Source organism: Stylophora pistillata, chromosome 6 (assembly GCF_964205215.1).
Source record: "Stylophora pistillata chromosome 6, jaStyPist1.2, whole genome shotgun sequence".
Lineage (NCBI taxonomy): Eukaryota > Metazoa > Cnidaria > Anthozoa > Scleractinia > Pocilloporidae > Stylophora > Stylophora pistillata.
In genome coordinates, this window is record NC_142524.1 from 29053407 (window position 1) to 29069937 (window position 16531).

At 40.3% G+C, this 16531-nt stretch overlaps 2 protein-coding genes across 3 annotated transcripts; one reads left to right on the top strand and one right to left on the bottom strand.

The window, feature by feature from the left end:
- The first annotated feature begins 3906 nt into the window (after nucleotides 1-3906).
- Nucleotides 3907-7227, top strand: LOC111338237 (uncharacterized). The gene is made up of 4 exons (XM_022944677.2): nucleotides 3907-4650; nucleotides 5085-5183; nucleotides 5351-5856; nucleotides 5957-7227. The coding sequence occupies exons 1-4, from the start codon at nucleotides 3945-3947 to the stop codon at nucleotides 6194-6196; spliced, it is 1551 nt and encodes a 516-aa protein (XP_022800412.2). The 5' UTR covers nucleotides 3907-3944; the 3' UTR covers nucleotides 6197-7227.
- A 754-nt stretch (nucleotides 7228-7981) lies between these two features.
- On the bottom strand, nucleotides 7982-14575 carry LOC111338238 (uncharacterized). 2 transcript variants are annotated; one of them, XM_088725634.1, is made up of 5 exons: nucleotides 14425-14575; nucleotides 12117-13383; nucleotides 11596-11697; nucleotides 9072-9577; nucleotides 7982-8652 (listed from the first exon to the last, which is right to left on the bottom strand). In XM_088725634.1, the coding sequence occupies exons 2-5, from the start codon at nucleotides 13297-13299 to the stop codon at nucleotides 8425-8427; spliced, it is 2019 nt and encodes a 672-aa protein (XP_088581760.1). In that variant the 5' UTR covers nucleotides 13300-13383; nucleotides 14425-14575; the 3' UTR covers nucleotides 7982-8424. The 2 variants fall into 2 exon arrangements, with proteins under 2 accessions (XP_088581760.1, XP_088581761.1); XM_088725635.1 differs by having other exon boundaries at nucleotides 8549-8652; nucleotides 9044-9577.
- Nucleotides 14576-16531: the final 1956 nt, after the last annotated feature.

The following is a 16531-nucleotide window of genomic DNA, read 5'->3' on the forward strand; positions in this document are numbered from 1 at the left end:
TCCTATATTGGTCTATCCTTTAGGCTCCAATAATGATAAAACTTCTTTTCTTCTAATTGTGGCTATTAATTATAGTTTTTTTCCTTGTTTCATTGCAATTCTATTTTTGTGAGACTTTTGTTTCAGACAACAATGTATTCCGCGTTATAGGATATTTTATTTATTTATTTTCCTAATACTTGCTCTCCATCTATGCGATGATTCTTAGCAAGAGATACCCACCCATCCGACCCCAGGGGAGGACGTCCATCACACAGTAATCTCGTGCGTGGGAAATTAACGTCTCCTACCCCTAGCTGACCATGCAGGAGACGGGACCTCCATTTGTTCGTCTCTATCCGAGAAAACTAGAATATCTAACCATTTCTTGATGTTATAGAAAGGTAGCATATTCTTCTCAATTATTTTAAGACCCTGAGTGTTGGTCCGGCCATCCCATCGGTCACCTGTTAAACTCAAGGTATTATATTTCGAACCTTGCTAATTTCGCAAAATTTTAGCGGCTCCAGTTCGGGCGTAAGTCGCTGATTGAAACGGAAAAATGCTCTCTCTTCGAAGAAAACCCTTTTTATTCAAAGTTTCCATGATGATCAAAACCTACTAAGATATTTCTGGGAGGAAAAAGTCTTGTTTGCAACTGAGTGCCAGAGTCGCCACCGTGAAATTATTTTGAGATTTCAGGAGCTCATTACTTGGAGCGTTCAATACCCATTCTAAGCCTATGTCACGGCATTTTCTTAGAACGGTTCCATAGAGTCACTGTGAACTCAAGGTAACGTATTTCGGACCTTGTTCGCTTCGTAAATTTAGCGGCTCTTTTGAGCATTTGCCGCTGATTGAAATGTTAAAGTGTTCTCTTTTCGAACCGATAAAGTTTTCCTTCAAAGTTTCCACGATGTGCAGGTCAAACCTATTTAGATATTTCTGAGAGACTGAAAGAGTCTTTTCAATTTCGTGCAGACTGACCCCACTGTGAAATTATTTTGGAATGTTCATCATCTTTCTTGTTTTCACGGCAAGAACTGAAAAAACTATATCTTCGGATCTGCCGGGCATAATTCGCTGATTCGAACGGTAAAATACTCTCTCTTCATAGAAGGAATTTTCCCTTTAAGTTTGCACGATGCGCCAATTACACTTTATAAGACATTTCGGCGAGGTAAAGCTGTTTTTTCAAATGCCATCCTGAAAAAATTGAGATACTTATTATTTTCTGAAGTAGTCCGAAACAAACAATAAGTAGCATTGAGAAACCGTATGGTCACGCACCAATTCCGAGTGGCATTCGAAGCGATCGGAAGAAATCGTAAGCAAGCGTTGAACGACCGAAACTGTCCCTAAACAGACGAAAGCCGAGGGCGAGGAATATCGGGTAAAACTCGACAGACTTTGCTGTGGGTGGAGAGGTCGTTCGTATTCTATTGTTACACTAGTACTCACTCTACAGAACAGCATTATGGCTCCGTCTTCATAGGAGGCAGTAGCCATAAAAACTGTTGTCCTCGCTCATTTTCATTAAGTTCGGCACATGCGAAATTCGACGTTTAAGAACGGGCTTTAAGTAGCCCCGGAAACCGGGATTTTATTGTATTTTTGAGACATCAGCTGCACTCTACGAAGAATGGAAGATTGACAAGTAATTTTAATTATCTTAAAGTTCCCCTGAGGTCAAAATTATCGTACATCACTTTTGTCATTTTCGCGTTCACCTACCCTGCCAAATTTCAATCTAGTCCGAGCGCCAGAAGTATCTCTCTTTTTTTTTTTATCAGTTCTCAAAAAAGTTTTATATGTGATTCTCTGTACAGCGAACAAAGAGGGTTGTGACAAAGAAAAACATAAGTTTGTCGAGCCTTTGACGTCATGATGACGGGATTGACTGGAACATGCTTTCAATAGCTTTTTCGTCACCACGCTTTTTACTTGGGCAACGGACTTCGCCGAAAAGGAGGGACTACTTGTAGTGTAACGTAGTTGCCAAGAATAGGGTTGGCAGTTATCATTTGCTGTAGAAAAGTGTGGCGCACTGGAGCATGTGCTCATTAATATCTGTTGTGTCGCCTTAGGCACAGCCGTGATACATAGAAGATTGTTTTCCGAGTTTGTCTCGTTGGTTTCAAGAGAAGCAGGCTGAGTTTCTTGCTTAAGAACATTGCGGTCCATAACAGCATGAGATCAATAACAATGGAAAGAGAATGGCTCCCCATGTGCTAAATCTTGGAAAAAGCTAGAACAGTGTAGAAGAGTGTATGGTGAGTGTTAACGTGTCATTTTGAAAATAAAACGACAACGTAATTTGTTTCTGAGCTGCACACCTTCTCGACATTGTGCAAAATTCCTGACCTGATTTAATGAAATTTATCTGGGAAGTGATCACCACTCTTTACTAGCGAAGTAAGCGGGGCTCGAATAGACTAAATACCTAGCTTTTAAAAACTTTCACCAAAATGCCACTGAGAGGTTCCTTCAAAATTCTAAATAGTAGTCAAGCGATTCCAAAAATCAATTTGTTTTGCCTTTTCTTGTGGGAGACGGACTCAGTGTAGTCCAGGGCTCGACACTAACGGTAGCCAACTATTTTCCCCCAGCCAGTTTGGCTAGGAAACAAACTGAAATTGTCGTAACATCTGGACCGATGGGTCAATGGAGCAATAGTCGACAAGGCTTGGATTTTCAGTATTTTATTGAAAATAATAAGACGATAGTCTGAAGCTGCAATTGCAAATTTAAAGAACGTCGGAAACAAATCTCTTTGTGACGAAAAAACCAGAAAGGACCCCAGGTAAGCAACGAAAATCGATATTTTTCTTTTAATTCTGTCGGTTCGAAGTTCATTAATTCTTATGACTCAGCGTTGCTGAGTAATACCGAGAAATGCTGACAATGTGACTTACACGATGTCTTAGAAGGAAATCAGCATTTTGTTTTTTCCGCCATTATTGCCTTCTTGTCTTAAACTGTATACATGTATGTTGAAGTACAGATCTGTGCGAATATCTCGCAGCACGTTGTTTTGCGTTGTTTTCAAGATGTTAGGAGATGAAAGCTAGAGATACATTTGTACTGAAATATTTGTATATACCCGATTTACTGCTGTATTTCATTTGTGATTCAAATAATATCTACTTATTGACTGAGTGGGAGGGCCGAAAGGGAAATTATTTGGCTCGAGTACGCCAAGTTATATCGGATGTGTTATTTAAAGGGAAAGTACGGTCTAGAAAAAGTTTACTTAGATCAAAATTTCCTTGCTTGAATTGTCCTAAGTGGCTATTCATTTGAGCTAAAAGCGTTTTAGTTGCGAACAATTACGTTCCAAAAATCGGCATTTTCAAATTGAAATCCGCCAGCTTTGTTATGATGTAGCAATAGTCAAACATGCTAAATTATATCTCTTGCTGAAGTAGATTTAAACAAAAACAACAGCTGCGATGGAGGCGCCACCTATTGGATTCTCGACTTGGATTTTAATCTAGTGAGAGGATGTAGTAAATTCTTTGTTTAATGATCCCCAGAAGCTGGCAATTGAGAAAATTCTTTTGCAGAAAAAAGATGTATTGGTAAACCTGTCTACAGGGTTTGGAAAATCCTTGATTGAGGGATCAACGAACGCTTTTCATTCCAGAGACACTGAACACGAAAATGAAAAAAAATGATGTACGAAAATTTTGATCTCAGGGGCACTTTAAGTCGAGTGTGACAAGAGCCAAGTCAGAAATGTTTTTCAGCTGGAATTTTCACCATCAACCGAAAACTTCAATCCCCGTAACGAAGCAACTTGAGACAAACAATTAAACACGAGCAAAAATGACAAAAACAGTACAGAACTAAACAGAAAACAAATCGAAACTAAAAAGTGTATGAGTTACATTAAGACCTATATTTTCTTTGCAGTTTCATCTGGAATTCCTCATTCAATTCAAGAATCAAGTTTTACGCCGCCAATGAAACGTTTAAGTTTTTTTGAAAATTTTTCCTCCAGGCCATTCGTCCTCTGTTTTGGCCTCTTGGTGTTGTATACTCTTGTTTTAACTCCTTTGACAGACCACCTGCCATTTCCCTCTTTAACAAAAACAAGCAAAGCGAATAGAATCAACGATTTTCATCGGGAGTGGCTGCGTCAGCACCGTGCACGCATGGACTGGCAAGCCATAATTAATCCGTGTTATGAAAATATGGCCTGGGGAAAAGTGAAGGATGGTTGGGAAAAACCTAACAGAACTAACGCCTCTACAAGTGACATCATATTTCAGGACATAAGGCCTGCAGGAGAGTACTGTAAGATATTCATCCAATCAAAAACGTCGGATAATAGAAGGAAAGATATTGGTGGAGACACCTGGAGGGTCTACGTACGTGGTCCATCGAGCATTGCGGCGACTGTGTTTGATCACAATAATGGAACTTATGAAGCCCTGTTCCTCATTATGGAGCCTGGTACCTATCAGCTGTTGGTTTACCTGGATTATAGTCTGTGCGATGGTTTCAAGGACCCACCACGTGACTGGTTTATTATGGGGAACGCTCAAGGGAAATTTCAGCGGGAGGGTCTTCTTGGCTTTCTGGATGATTACTTGGTACAGCCCCTTCAGAACGGAACTTATTTCGAGATTAACGTAACAAAAGCAGAGATAAACCTTGCATTAGATGGTTAGTAAACTGGGACCGGGAGAAGTGTTACGTATAATAACTGTAAAGATAACACGTTGTTTAATAAAGTATTTGGGTTTATAGAAGAAGAGTGTTCTTTCTATCGATTGAATTACACCGTAACATTCTTGGACACTCTTCAAATCTGTTGTTGGTACTTCGCCTCCGATCATAATCCCATTCGTTTCCAAGATCTAAAGATCAATTCTCTTCACTGATGGGCATACATTTCTTATAATATTGGATCTAAGAATTCGGCGTCAAATCAAACAACATCCCCGGTCGATATTTCTTTCCTCTCGATACGTTTCCACTCGAACACGTATGGATGCTCCCGGCCCAGGAGTGAGGAAGTGAAACAGTTCATCTTTCAACAACTTTGTGTATAAGAGAAACTCTCAATCAATTATTTATTTCATATTTCTTCTGTACAGACAAACTTCGTTCTTTAGAGTCTTGCCCCTCTACGTGTAATAACTTGTGGGATGGATTTGGTCGGTGGAGGAATGACACATGGCGGCCATACCTTGAAGGTAAGAACTCACCCGTCATTGGCAAAATCAGATTAGAAGAACAAATGAAGACATTTCCTTTGTCAGCATTAGTTTGTAATTAGTTTCAATACTAGTACTTGGAGGAAAAGTGTATTGTAAATAATGAAAAGAATTCCTAACTTTATTGAATGTTTTCCTACCTACAGAATCATACAACTGGTCCTTACCAGCAAACCACAGCTCTTCTGGCACTTTCTGGGTGTACGGTGATTCACTAGGGGTTCGCCTGTATCAGTCAATCAGCTCTCGAGCCCTTTGTAGGAAGCTGTACTCGAAATGCAAAAACAGCTATAACTGGCTCTATCCAGTAATCAACGCAGCAAAGAGCAGAATAGAAAACGATAGCCTCGACTTCCGCGCTGAGGAAGTCTTGAAGGCCATTCGCAGAGTCCTCAGTACGACAGAATTACAGCAATCTTCCAGTATGTTACTTTTAAACCTTGGTCTTCATTATACTGCCAGCGTAAATTTTACAACTTTCCAGAAGGTCATCAGTGAAGTCATAAACTTATTAAAAGAGACACAAGTCGACTCACAGGGCAAAGAAGGTCTAAAGTATAAGGCAAAGATCATTTGGAAGTCAACTACAGCTTTATGTAAGCATCATGGAAAGGAATTTAACCCAACAGATAGCAGGTTCCTTACACCGCAGGTTTGTACATGTTGCAGGGCAACCTCTTTGGCCGCTTGTCCTTGAACTAAGACATTTCATTGTATTTTGACCAAGAAAATCTAATGTTTTTTTTTTTCAGCGAGTTCTTTTGTTCAGCGCCTACGCCATGTCAGCCATGTGTCAAGCGGGTTTTGACGTCATAGACGTGTACCCAATGACAGAGTCGTATCCGGGGGGTACGTTTGCTGATGACGTCGTTCACTATCCAGACAAAGTGTTTAGTGCCTTGGAAACGCTTTTAGAGAAGTATAAAGTAAACAGAATTCAAGGAGTAGGAACAGATGATAGCAAGATAAGAATTAGGCGATGTACCGGCTGAAAACAATAATGACAGGTATTCTAAGTCTTTAGCTTGGCCTCGCAATGACGCAGAGGTTTTGGAAAAGGGTGGGATTGAATTGTTCCCAGGCCCGCTTGTGTTTGACATGGCACACATCTTAGTCGGCAGAGGTTACAGTTGAGGGTTTGGTTCGATTTGTTCGGAGTAGGTCGGTTGTTAAGCCTCCAAAATACCTTGAGGTTTGATAAATCGAACTTTTTCTATGGACAGTGACTATTTGGTCAAGAGAGCTGCTTGGTCAAGAGAGCTGCTTCCTGTTTAAGAAGGACATTGTTGCAGAAAAGCCATCTAACGACTGCAAGAAGTTCCCCCACCCCCAGCCAAAATCTTTTCGCAATCAAAAGGATCCGGTAGGTTATTCAGTATGTGTTCTCTGAATGGCAAGAGATTAAGACTGCAACGATAAGATAAAAGTGATCGAATGTTAGAATTAACGGAACCCTTACACTTTGAGGACGGCCAGAAGTTACACGTCGTCTTGGCAACATGGGTTTCTACCTTTCTTGATAAGTATGGGGCTTCGCTTGGTGCCCCCCGCGAGCTCCGCTATCAGCCGGGGAATGTTTTTTTGGTTTGACGCCAATTTCAAAAGAAAAAAAAATGAAATTTATGCTGATTTAATTAAATAAACTTGTTAGATTCTGGTGGGAACTCGATACGAGTAGTCCAACAGTTGTAAACAGAATGGTATCAACAAAATTCGAAAGCTTCATAGCAATTAGACTAATTTACAATTATTCGCCTCAGGCTCAGTGAGCATTATTCACTGCGTCTTCGGCGAGTGGTTGTCAAATAATATATAGGGCATAAGTTTCTTTAATAATTATTTAGGAAGGTAGAAAACGCACGCTTTTGTGCAATTTCGTAGGAAGACAACTCACAGTTCAGTTTGCGTCAATGGATTGTAAAACGCACGAATCAGCTGAATGACAACATCGCCAAAGCGATGTAACCAGCTTTGCTAAAAAGAAACATTCACCCTCAATGAAATAAAAATACTTTCAGTTAAATTTAAGTCTGTTATTTTTTTTCGAGCAATTTTTCCAAGGGCAATTACTACATTTATGATGTAATGCCCTCAATACCAATTATATTTGAACACAGGAATAAAACAAATTTGATATGAAGCTACATATTTGATATAATTTGAATATATCAACAAAGTTGAAATGGTAAATTGGCCACCGTTACGATTATAAAAGCTGACGTTTTGAGCGTTAGCCCTTCGTCGGAGCGAATAGAGGAATTGTAGGTTGTGTGTGCTTTTAAAGGCAGAAAAAGGAGCTACGTGATTGGTGGGAACATGGCAACGAGAAAAACACGAATAAATTAGTGGAATGAAAAGCGTTCGTTGATACCTGTGGGATTTAGACTGCCGGTAAGACTTAGATTTAGACTTACCGGCAGTCTAAATCCCACAGGTCTCAACGAACGCTTTTCATTCCACTAATTTATTCGTGTTTTTCTCGTTGCCATGTTCCCACCAATTACGTAGCTCCTTTTTCTGCCTTCAAAAGCACACACAACCCACAATTCCTCTATTCGCTCCGACGAAGGGCTAACGCTCGAAACGTCATCTTTTATAATCGTAACGGTGGCCAATTTACCATTTCAACTTTGTTGATATATTCAAATTATTTCGTTACCCCACCGACGCAGCCCCAGTTTCTTTAGAAACTATCAGCCTTTATACATATTTGATGCATATTCAGCAATAGTTTAACTTTCTAAAGTCTTCATATTGTTTAAAATATTCAAAGTCTATTTAAGAATTCTTCTTTGATTTAATTAGTGGCTAGGTTAGGTTTGGTAGTTATGTTTTATTGGCTGGTGACCTAAAGTTCTTAATTTTCATCAGCCGTAGCTGCTGCTCATGCTAGATTTCACGTGAAAGCATTTCTCTATTACGCTAATAGATGTATATAATGGACCTTTCGTCGCTTTTATGACTGAACCAGTTAGCAGTGATCTGAAGACCCCAGTGACACCAAATCCACATTCCATAGCAAACATTTGACTTCTTGTTCATCGGTCTTTGAACCAAAACAAAAACACACCTCTCTTACGTCATTTGATTGATTGACAGAGAAGGCCTGGAAGATAGCGCATAGTCATTTACCCAGTTTCCCAAAAGCTAAGTGGTGGAATCTTGATCACAAAAATAACTATGATCTTTTGTAAGAAACGACACAAAACTTATTTTGCTTTTAACCAATACATCTTTTTATACCACCCTCCCCGACGTTCACTCGCATATTGTTGTTTGCCTTGTATTTCTCCAGCATTGTCTCCATAAGGTTAAAGACTCTGTTAGGATAATGAACCTCATCCAGCATATCCCCTGAATACGAGTCGGTCATTGGATACACATCTATGACGTCAAAACCCGCTTGACACATGGCTGACATAGCGTAGGTGCTGAAGAGAAGAACTCGCTGAATAAAAAAAAAAAAAAAAATAAAAAAAAAAAAGAGAAGAAATTATTGAACATCCTGGTTCAAAAAAAAAAAAATGATGTTACCAGGTAACAGATGTGGGTTTAACATCGCTCATAATCAATTGCCAGGCGCCAGGATTAATTAATATTTTTGTTTTTGCTTATGATTTCGGCATTGAACTGAAAATTTCTTTAAATGGAAGAAGATTTCAATTGTCTTGGCTACCCAGCTAAATAAAACATCGCTTATAATCAATTGCCAGGCGCCAGGATTAATCTTTTTGCCAATGATTTCGACATTGAATTGAACATATTTTTAAATGGAAGAAGATCATGTTGTCTCGGTCATCCAGCTAAATAAAACCTTAAATCCATTGGTCAGAACTCACTTTTTTTGTACAACCTCTATGTGCTTACTTGAGTAGTAAAGAATCTCCAGTTGGTCTTATTTTTGACCTCGGCTTTTTCTTTGTGAATAGCAGTGGATGATTTCCAGATAACCTTTGCAGGGTATTTTGGTACCCTATCTCCCTGTGAGTTAATTCTAGTTTCCTTCAAGACATTTATAAGATCTCCAACCAGCCTCTGGAATGTTGAGAAATTAACACTGATTGGAAAATGAATACCAAGGTTTAAAAGTAGAACACTGTCCCTTCGTTGCATCTCGCGCCTACGCAAAACATCCTTAATGGTCTCGATGACCTTTTCAGATGAGAAGTCTAAATCGTCGTTCTGTTGTTTACTTAAAGCTTCACTTATCACAGGGTATATCCAGTTGTAACTCCGCCCACAGCCCCAGTAAAGACGGGAACAAAGAGCGCGCGACTGAACGGAGCTCACTAGGCGGACAGCAAGAGAATCCCCGTATACCCAAAGGAAACCAGCCGATTGGTACTGCCGTGGCATCGACCAGTGATAGGAATCTGTTTTCAAGTGACAAATAAAAACAAACCATGCATTACATTAAAATCATAGATACATAAAACAGCAAATGCGGAACAAACAGTGTATTTTTTATCCATTCCCAATAATTCCGTGTGAATGTTAACTTGAAGCGGAAGAAGACTATAGAGTGCTTAGAATTCAACGTCGTTCCCAGGGTCTCTCTTCTCTCGCTCCAGGGGGTGGGAAGATGAGAGACCCTGGAAACGAGGTTGCTTGGAATTATTATCCTGGCCTTGAGAAAATATTGTCTGATTCTAAAAAAACTTTCATCTGAATTTAACCTAATGCCTGATTTTAGGCACGAGTGTCCGATTTGAGACACTAACCGATGACTATATTTTGTTTCTCAAATATTGTCATTGTTTTCACTCTTTGCATCCCAACGTCAGTATGCATGCTCTCCGTACTGTTCTTCATTCATTTCCTTAGGTGTTAACAAGAAGAATTTGTTTTAAAAATCAACAGCTTTTTGATTGGTGATCATTTCCTTCGTTCTCGTCACCTTGATATATGATTCAGGGGTGATATTGTAAGGAGAAATTAGATGCCTATCACTCTTAAAGGTCAAATGGTTAATTGATTGGTAAGAAGACTTCGTGTTAAGGCTTTGTTTGTAATAATAGAGAGACTTAGCATCACGTTCGCTTGAAACGGCAAACACCAGCTGGCCCTTTCACGTTTCACGTAAAATATCGTGAACCTTTCTCATAGTGGATTTGAAGGCACCCCTGAATGACTTACAAGGAATAGTTTTGGCGGCCTTTTTCCGGCAATTAACTTCTACCCTGTGAGAGAAATAGTGAAGAAAATCTTATATACACGGCAAGAGCGAAACAGGTTACTTTCTCGTAGAAAGGGCAAAGCGCAACCAGCAAACGTGAAAAATGGCGGGGAAAAAAGATAACTTGGTCACTCTTGCCGTTCACGTTTCACGTAAACGCGGTGCTAAATCTTTCTAATACTCGTAAGTGACAAACTCGGATGACCGCGAAGCCGGTGTCCGATTTTGTTAATCACTCCTATAATTACACAACGGATAGGACTCCACTCAGTCCTATTATCATCACCTGGTGTCCGATTTTAGTCAGTGGTGTCCGATTTTTGGATAGGAGAGTTTGACTGATTTTAAACAATAGTGCGCGATTTTTAACAAGTGTCCAGTTTTAGACACTAGTGTCCAACTAGAATATTAAATTAGAAATCAGTGTCCGGTTTTGGACACCAGCGTCATGTTTTAGATGCTCAGTGTCCGACCTTAGATACAAGTAGTAGTAGTGTCCGATTTTTTGACACAAGTGTACCATTTTGGACACAAAAGTCCGATTTTAGACACTAGTGTCTGAATTTAGATACTAGTTTCCAATTTAAGACACTTGTGTCCGATTTTAGACTCTAGTTTCCAATATTAGACACTTGTGTCTAGTGTCCGATTTAAGGCACTCAACACGAACACTAGTAGTGTTCGTGTCGAAAAACACGGTCTCCTTCCTAATCCGGTTTCCGGTGTCTCTTGTTCTGTTTCCCTGTTCCCGGTTTAAGTAACATCCCTTACATATCCGGCTTAAAGATTGTTAAAGGCTACCGGCATTCCGGTTTGATCGCTGAAGAAATGGTGAGGGTTTTTTCTCAAGTTATCGCCGAGCTTACCAAGGCGAAATAAATGCCGGACCCAATGATTTTCGATACACAATTAGTAATTTCGAGTTTCCAGATGGGATTTGAACCCACGACCCTCCGTGATCTAGTCGGATGCTCTAACCACTGAGCTACAGGAGACTCTATGGTGAGCAAGGGTCAAATAGTGGGTATTGACTGGAACCGCATCACGCGGCTACACAGCCAAACTCAGTGGTTAGAGCATCCGACTAGATCACGGAGGGTCGTGGGTTCAAATCCCATCTGGAAACTCGATTTTTAAAAATTGTTTATTTTCATCTTTACAATTAGTAATTACTCTCTATATATTGCTATTATCTCACTATTGTCATTTTCTTACCATCAAGAAAAGGAATCCACTCATTATTTTCCCATCGGCCAAACCCATCCCATAAGTGATTGCAGGTGTAACTGCATGAGTCCAGATCCCTCCTCAGGTGTTCTTGAAAGAGGGAAAAGAAAAGACGTCACTGTTATCATGATTTTTAGTTTTTGGCTCCTTTAAGTCTCTTTTCCCTGGTGAAGTGAACGGTGTCAAGCACTAAAGTTAATCAGTCGCTGATGGGTAATTTAGATAGCTCAGATTATTCTTTACTTAGAGGTCAGTTCGCAGCGCCTAGGTAGGAAATCGTCGCCAGGGAAATATGAAATAAGAGTTAATAAGTCACACTAAATAGTCCCCATTCATCACTTTTCTAAAGATTTTCTCTTAATGACTGACTTTCACCAGAGCGTTAAAAGTGCCATGCTCGAATCAGCATTCAGTCGAATGAGTGGTGGTAATACGTACTACCCCACTCCTCCCCTACTGGTTCAATCCAGCAAAATCAAACTATAACGTATCCTAAGTTACTTACTAACCTATCAGAGATATGTTGAGCTTTGATTCTGGTACATTTATGATGATAGGATTCCCATTCTGAAAGGGCTGTATCAAGTAGTCGTCCAGGAGTCCTAAGAGGCCATCTTTCTGATACTTCCCCTGAGCGTTCCCTTTTATGAACCAGTCACTTGGTGGGTCCCTGAACCCATCGCATAAACTATAATCCAAGTTAATCATCAACTGATAGATACCTGGTTCCATGATAAGAAACAGAGCCTCATAAGTTCCATTATTGTGATCAAAAAGAGTCGCCGCAATGCTTGATGGCCCACGTAGGTAGACTCTCCAGGTGTCTCCACCAATCATTTTCGTTCTATTATCTGAGGTCTTTGATTGGATGAAAATCTTGCTAAACTCCCTCGCAGGCTTTATGTCCCAAAAAATCACCTCACTGGTAACTGCGTTAGTTCTGTTTCGTTTGCCCCAGTGATTCTTTACTTGTCCCCAGGCCATGTTGTCGACACACGGTTGAATCATTTTCTGCCAGTCTACGCGTGCGCGACGCTGACGCAACCACTGGCGACGGAAATCTTGAATTTGATGAGGAACGAACGAATCCTGAGGACCGCTCTGAATTATCTCCACAAAATCTAGATCAAGACTCTTTTTGTCAGAAATTGGAGCCGTAGTTGAAATATCTTTCACGTTACGTGCAGAATCCCTTTCAAACGGCAAATCAAACGGCCTGGCCTTGAAATAGTCAGTATAGTTTGTTGAATGACTGCTGTAGTTTTCAAACCTAATTGAACCACTTTCTTCCCCGTTTGAGGTAGTGGATAAAACCTTGGCTTTTCCAATGTTCTTCTCGTTTGACTCTCGCCAATTGTAACTTTTCACTATTCCGAAAACACCTGGTCTTAATTTTCGACCCCTAATTTTGTTCTGCAATTTCTCAAATATTTCATTTAGCGAGAATGGAGCTTTTTCAGGCGATAGTGTCTTCAGGGGTCGAGACGCATTTTCGTAGATGATAGCTGCGGGCATAGGTGCACCATAATATCTATCGTCTGTCAAATAATTCCGGAAATAGAAATAGATTATCGCGCAAGCGCAAATATAGCACATAATAAAGCGCGCGAGACTGGGTCCTAAAGCTCGAATGCGCCTCATGGAGACGTTCTGTATATCAGCTCGAAGATTTCTCACGGTACATGTTCCCATGGATGAGAGAGGCTCTTCATCTCAACCAGTTTTAATATCCTTGAGTGAAATAAACTTTCACAACGATTGTAAATTTCTGTGAATCTGTGGAGCAAAGTGAAAATTGCAGTGAAAACCTGTGGTCGGCTAAAGAAGACCGATCATTATTTAGTGCCTGAGGGGGGAGGGGGTCGAGGGATTTTGGTTGTGTCACAATAAAATTTACTTGATCACCCCAAAGACTCTTTACTATTCTAATGATTCCCCTTCATTGACAGTCAATTTTCTGTAGTCCCCCCTTTGATATTCTGTTTGCGACGACCTATCCCCTCCCCTAAAAACCATGTAATCCCCCCAAATCTTACTGACCCCCTCTACCCTGACGATAATTAATGACTGGTCCTTAGGCTTTTAGCTTATTTGAACACGATCACCATATCACCCCCTTTCCTTCTTCCTACCCCCCCCCCACTGCAAGTGCTAACATAACGGTCTCGAAGCTACACACAGAAAAAAAAATTAAGAAACTTGAAGAGTGTTATCTCCACAGACTCTAGAATAAACATCCCTGTTAGTTATGATATCATCAGTTATGTTACCATCCCATGGTAAAATATATGATAAATTCCATCTTGAAATGTGTTGAAGCCGAAAAATGCAAAGATAAAAAATCTTGAGTCTTTAATACAGACGCATGCAGTTAGTTTATTGATCTCGTAATTTGAATACTGTGATGACTTCAGTCTGTCGAGTACAAACTCGTGAACAGCCTATTCCACCCAAAAGTTGCTTCTTAATTAGTCTTCAATTCCGTGTCTATATTTTGGTCTATTTTATTGAGAAAAACATTTATTTCACATCAGAGGAACTCCGAGTATTAGAGATGGCAAAATCGGGAATCAGCTCATTCTGACGTCGCAAAAATAACAAAAACAACAAAACTGTTATCATTGGTGTCTGGGATAAAGACAAAATAGAACTTTAGCTTTGACTAATTCTTTTTGTTACAATGGACTTATTTTTCCAGCCCCATTCGCCCTCATTACAATTGGTTCAAGCCTTCTTCTGCGCCATTGCAGCCACTGAAAATAAGTCAACATGTACACAAACTATAGTCCTATAGCACGCACTGGTAACTTCACTCACCAATCGGTAAATTCCAGTTCTTTCGCCCATAACATAAACTTCTGGAACAAAATATTCTCCGGTCCGTCTTTGACTGTCAACGAAGAAACTTTTTTTTTCCTTTTTTCCTTTCACTTTGATCTTGGTGGACAAAAGCTTGCAGGTAATTAATTCCATTATCTCACACGTGCTTAGTTCCGCTTTCTAAAATAAACTACCTGTTGGAATTTCGCTTTTCCGGGTATTACCAGCTCCCGAGCGCAACACCCGTTTCCGGCTGCGGTGCTTTTGTTGACTTAACATGCAGCTATCCATTAGGTCGCTTTTACCATTAGAAGATAAAGCGATTTTATTTCATGACAGTTTTTCTTGGATCAATCAGTCAGTATTTGAGCAACTGCGTCCCTACCCCTCCCCTGACCCAAAAACAGTCAACTGATGACAAGTTAGGGGAGGGGTAGGTTCGCAGTTGCCCAGCTACTACTGACATTGCTCTGTTTTCTTTAGCAGTGAAGGTTGGAAAAAAATGCCCATGTCGAAAATCTGACATTTCAGCCTTTGTCCAGTATTTCAAGAAAACATGTGACAAATGAAATGCATTTGACAGGCAAGAAGATTTGACAAGATACTTGGCAAGGTAACGACAAAGAGCTGAAGGAAAATTGTAACCAAGAAGTGAAGCCGGAAGGATCTTATGCAACGATCAATTCGAAGCTTCAACATCCCCCCCTGGGCAACCCATGGGCATTTAACCGTCGTCGCTTCTGTGCCTGGGAGGGGTGGAGAATTTAAACCTTGCCTGGAAAAATTTGAATCGCAAGTGGCAAGTCTTCCCAGCGTTAGCGGACTAAAGGTGTTTAATGGTTAACAGTTCACCAGGAATGGCTCAGAAGAAGTGGTCCAAAGGGTCTAAGTTTTTGAAGCTTGAATACTCACCTTAATGGTTGGTCAAGGAGTAGAAAGACACGGTCACTCATCTTGCTTTTTGCAAAAAAGTTTGACCACCAAATCTGGCACTCGGAAAGGTTATTTGAAAACAATTTTTGCCCAGGAGGGTATGAATTTGACCGAACCAATCTGCATTAGTCAGATTATGGGGGTGTGGGGGGGGGGGGGGGGGGGAGATGTTGAAGCTTTGAATTGTTCAACGTGTTACGCGACAAGTTTTAGTTTAAGGTTTTTCTAACTTAAGACGAAGAATCCTTCCTTGACGACTTCACTTACAGGGAAAACTTTCTTGAAAGAGTCTCGACGATAAAGAAGAGTTCACAATTAAAAATAAGACTATTCATGAGAAAAAAACTGAAAGGAAAATCGCTTATAAAATGTCTTACATAAGTATTGTTTAATGGTTTATAGGCCCCGAACCGCTTAAATTAATTTGCCTTTAGAGGAAGCACCCGCCAAATAAGACACCCCCGCGCGCTTTTTGACGCGAAACCCTGGTTGGGCGATACAGTACGATCGACTGCCATGCTGAATCAGATTGTAACACATCCTCTCCTTGGTTGCCTGTCCCTTCGATCCTTGAGTAAAATAAAATTAAAACTGTAACACACCTCTAAACGTGCGAGAGGAGGGGGAGGGGGAGGGTGCACGTTGCCCACGTCTAACAAGGTCAACCCATTTCGTAAATGGAGCAGTATTCAGAATGTCTATCTCAGTTAAGGCGGTTTTTACGGAAAGATCATGAGCTTGTATATTTTTCCTGAGCCAATTGCATGCTGTACTCGTTCTGATGGAGGTGCCTTCCCACGAAAGTTTTTCAAGGGGAAGAGATAGCAATGCAATAACTATAATTTGCATTTCTCTTCTCCCATCTCATTAACTTACATGTCCGATCTTCTCAGTTACAGTATGAAGATTGCTTACAGAGTGAAGATTGCACCATAACCCAAAATTTTTTTTTCGCTTAACGAAATAAGCGTATTTTTTGGAGTATTTCTGTGCAAAAATTTTTTCTATTTGCTCAAATCTTCAATTTTCTGTGCCCAGTCAAAATACGGAAAATCGGCCGCCATCTTGCCCCACGACCGAGTTTAAAGAGGAATGGCTCTAGCGGGTAATGTGACGTCAAATCGAGAACACGAAAGTCTGCATTTCACACATTTTCACTTGTTTGGGAAGG